The sequence below is a fragment of the Haplochromis burtoni genome, unplaced genomic scaffold (assembly GCF_018398535.1).
Source record: "Haplochromis burtoni strain Fernald_Lab_line unplaced genomic scaffold, NCSU_Asbu1 Contig_163, whole genome shotgun sequence".
Lineage (NCBI taxonomy): Eukaryota > Metazoa > Chordata > Actinopteri > Cichliformes > Cichlidae > Haplochromis > Haplochromis burtoni.
The window spans coordinates 699,826-703,856 of NW_024582524.1; the positions used below are offsets into that span (position 1 = coordinate 699,826).

The 4,031-nt window shown below is 39.5% G+C and overlaps 1 protein-coding gene across 1 annotated transcript in view; it reads right to left on the reverse strand.

The window, feature by feature from the left end:
* Window positions 1–2,717: 2,717 nt before the first annotated feature.
* galnt12 (UDP-N-acetyl-alpha-D-galactosamine:polypeptide N-acetylgalactosaminyltransferase 12) overlaps window positions 2,718–4,031 on the reverse strand; it is a 29,505-nt gene continuing 28,191 nt past the window's right edge. Inside the window, exon 10 of the mRNA XM_005932933.3 lies at window positions 2,718–3,495. Within this exon, the coding sequence (XP_005932995.1) occupies window positions 3,358–3,495 (138 nt within the window). The 3' untranslated portion in view covers window positions 2,718–3,357. The remainder of the gene's footprint in view (window positions 3,496–4,031) is intronic.

A 4,031-nucleotide genomic window follows, 5' to 3' on the forward strand; every position in this document is an offset into this window, starting at 1 on the left:
AAAAAAAACAATTCATTCATTACATTCGTCAATTATTTAATTACAATATAAGGCCACTGGAGTTACTGACGGCATTATTACAGCAGACATGGTCTTTGAATTCTTGCATTATTATTAGTGCATATTTACCACATTAGTAAACGGAAGGCCAAAAGACGGTATTTTTTGCATGATATCGTACAATAGCGCTGCATGGTCACAATGCAATCATCCACTTTACAGGTTCAAGTGCTACAACAGATCCCCAGAAAATCTGTATTAATGACATGCATTTGGTTGATATAAAACTCTATATGTCCTGCCGCAGAGATATAACTCTAAACTCTCAAAATATCAATGTTATTGCTGCAGCTTGCACCGTAACAAATTAGCATACAAAAATATAACATCACAGTAAAAATGTTTTACTACATAGGGCATGGTTGGAATAACAGATGGCTACAGGGGACAATAAATAACCCTTTTTAATACCGAGAGAATATTTACCCTCCACTTAGGCCAAAGATGTAAACTGATGGAAAATTGAAGAGCTGCCACTTCTTAAGTGTTTAACACATAAAGCATTAGCAATGCATCAAACGGGCTATTTCACCGATCATGCATGATCGACACTAAAGCCGTGGAAAGCTAGGCAAAGAAGAGCCTAAGATTGCCGTGGACTATGAATTCCATGCGAGATGCTTCAAACTTACAAAGGCATAGAGTGCTCTTCTATGGAGAGCAGGTTGACCCACTATCACCGTTTTAGCCTTAGAACATATACAGTCCTGAGTCAAATTTCCTCCTTTTGTGAAGTTTCCTACTGATCATTTGGTACACTTCACGTATCACTTAGCACTGTCCACACAATAATGTACTATGCATACTCTTAAAAAAAACTTTTATGGACTACTGTAAACTTAAACCCATTATTTTTTTTAAATCTACTGTTTTTTTCTGACTTGATATGCAATAAATGTGCGATGGTTCAAGTTAAAAGCTGCACAGTGCAATGAAACTGGCAATGCACGTTCAGAGCTGCAGACTCTTGTAGCATCTTATCATCTTAGGCCTGAATCACACAGGCCTAAGGGGCTGGTCAGTGAACCACTGGCAACCTCTGGTTGCTAAGACAAAATGTGTACTCCCCAACTAGTTGGCAAAAGGTTTCTAGGAGTTGCTGACTGTCGCTAGGTCAGATTATTTTCAAAAAGGGTGGTGCACCAAAAACATTCTTGCAATTGTTTTGGTCAGTTTTCATAAAATACACCGACTTGTCTGCGAACACACTGTGAAACTTGAAAGAATGTGATGCAAACCAGAGAAAAAGAACATTTGCCTTCAAAGAAAAAGTTGTGCCTTATCACTGCAACTAACATTTTTTGAAAGGTGCTTTAAAGGTAAACGTTCTCCATGTCTTGTTTGCGTCACACTGGTTTCACAACCACTTGACAAATAGTGTATGAGTATTTCTAGCCAAGATTACATTTACCAACCAACTAGCAACAAACTGCCTGCAACCGAAGCAAACTCAAGGTTTTCACTCACTGACCGGTCTCTTGGGCCTGTTTCCATGGAGTTTTAGCAATCAATTTCACAGCCACTGCTAGCATCCTCCAGCAACCATCTGCAACCTGTCGAGGAATACACATTTTCCCCTTGTGACCGGTTGTTGCCAGATGGTCACCAACAGGTCTTTATGCCTGTGTGACTGAGGCCTTACATTCATTCAATTTGGCAACAGAAGGGATCTTGACTACTCAAGTCACAGCAATGACACTGTATAAAATGTCTTTTTCTTTTCCTACTCTTTCATTTTATGAGCATATATTCTCAATCAATAACAAAAATCCATTTCAGCACAAAAGTCCCCTAACATCAGTTTATAACAGAACTCCTTTCAGACTGATGGGCAAACAGCCTGAGAAGGTTAATGGTGAGAAAAAGGTCGCAAATTGCTTCTTTCAATCTCCTCCATTATCTGCTTCTGCTGTCACAAACTCTGCTCTTTATGTCTTATGTTCATAAATCAAACCCAAAGCACACAAGTATACAAGTATTCATCTGAGGAGGTTTTGGCTGGCGCGAGTCCAAAAGATAAGCCCTCCACTGAACACCTTTGACACACATAGAAAGAAGAGGTGATAAAGAATTTGAAGAGGACCAGAGAATCAATCAGGAAACCATCTGGCATCCCAGCAGCCTGAAGACACCGACAACCGTCTGCTCCTCCACTGTGTTCCCCTTGGACTCCCTGCAGAGCCTGCAGGGCAGCCACACTAGTGACCACAGCGGCGCTTCAGAGGGATCTATAGTTTTCTGATCCTAACAGATGGACACAGAACGAGATCAGGGCAACCCCACAGAGCGATTCGTAAGGGAGAACGCTTCCACGTCTGTGCATACGAATTGCCTCAAAATTACACAATAATTAAACTCATCTCTAAAATAAATCATTTAAAAACATACTTGACACACCACATGAAGTGAATCCTTAAATTATGGCTATAATTTAGTCTTTTCAAGCTGCATTTCATTAAAGAGCACAAAACAGAATTATGCTGGGGAAAAAAATTATTTTAAAAGCTAGCAAAACGGTCTAAGCCATTTTTACCTCCGATTCATATTCCTACAAAGCACACAAGAACAGAATACATATGGAGATTCTCCTGTTATCAGTAGTTGGTGATTACGTTGAAGAGGTACTAGGTACTTGCACAATGCCTTTTTTTTTTTTATTAAGTCCCTGGTACGTAGCAAGGAGTGACAAGCACTTTAAATGTCCTGAAAAGGCTCTCAACTAAATACCTGAAAAATTGTTCCACTTCCTACTCAGAAAGAGAGCCCAATACAAGAAGGGAATGTACAGAAAGGAGATTTAGCCCCCTCTAGAGGATAAGACAAGAATATAAAATAACGCCTCATGACATGCCTCTGAACATCACTGCAATTCCAGATGCTAGCTCGTAAGATGGTCAGAGTTTGCTGACAGATTTATGAAGCCGCTGTTTTCTTTCTATATGGATGCACAGCTTTCTTTGTGCCTTTCCCTCTTTCTGGGTAAAGCTTTGCATGCAAACTAAAAGACTGCAACAGGCGTGGAGTAGGTAAATGAAAAACAGCCCCCCAAAAATATTCCCATGTGCAAAGCAGCACTAGTTTCCAAACATCTCTTTAATGAGAAAAATAATGCATAGTCCTATAGGCTTGGTTTTCCCAACAAGTGTATATGCAGTATCCAGTAAGTACTGTAGAAAGTAAATACAGATAGATTTCTCCCAGTGAGCAAGAATTTATAGGAGGTTTAAGTTTGAAAGGAAGCACAACCTCATTTGACGTCCGTTAAGGTTAAGAAAAACATATCCTAGGGTTGGAGTATTACATTTTCTCTTCAAAGAACCACTTCTGGTGGAGGCTATCAGAGCAGGGTTGGAGTGAGGGTGCTGGTGTCCCGTTGTCTGTATTGTCTATTGCCTCAACACACTTCTGGCTGTGGACGTGGTACAAACTCCCATCCTGAAAAATTGGCAAAGTATTTTCAAAATGGATATTAGCAATACATGTCTAAAGAACAAAGAGCAGATCTGCTGTTACTTTCATTATTCTTTATACATCAGAGTTTTAGGAGCATCAGAGCGTACAGAACACAGAGGACCTGCCCAGATTGATCTGTACTTTTATTTTTTGCTTCACTTTTCATTTTCCCTCCTTCTACTGTCCAATTTCCCCCTCCTCAAAGACATACCCCCCATACCCCGTTTTACATTCATTCAATGTTTTTAGGATCCATTTACATTTAGACTGTGTCATGTCCCGACATTCAAATCACACTAACTTCCAGTATTGTGTTTTGAATCCTCAGCTTGCTACTAACACACAATAAATAAAAAAAAATATATATATTTATTAGGGGTGCAACGATACTCGTATCGATATTAAACCGTTCGATACAGTGCTTTCGGTTCGGTACGCATATGTATGAACAATACAAAATTTGTAATTTATTTTATCAACTTTCCTTCTGACGATGCTGTCTGTGTTGAGCGCAGATT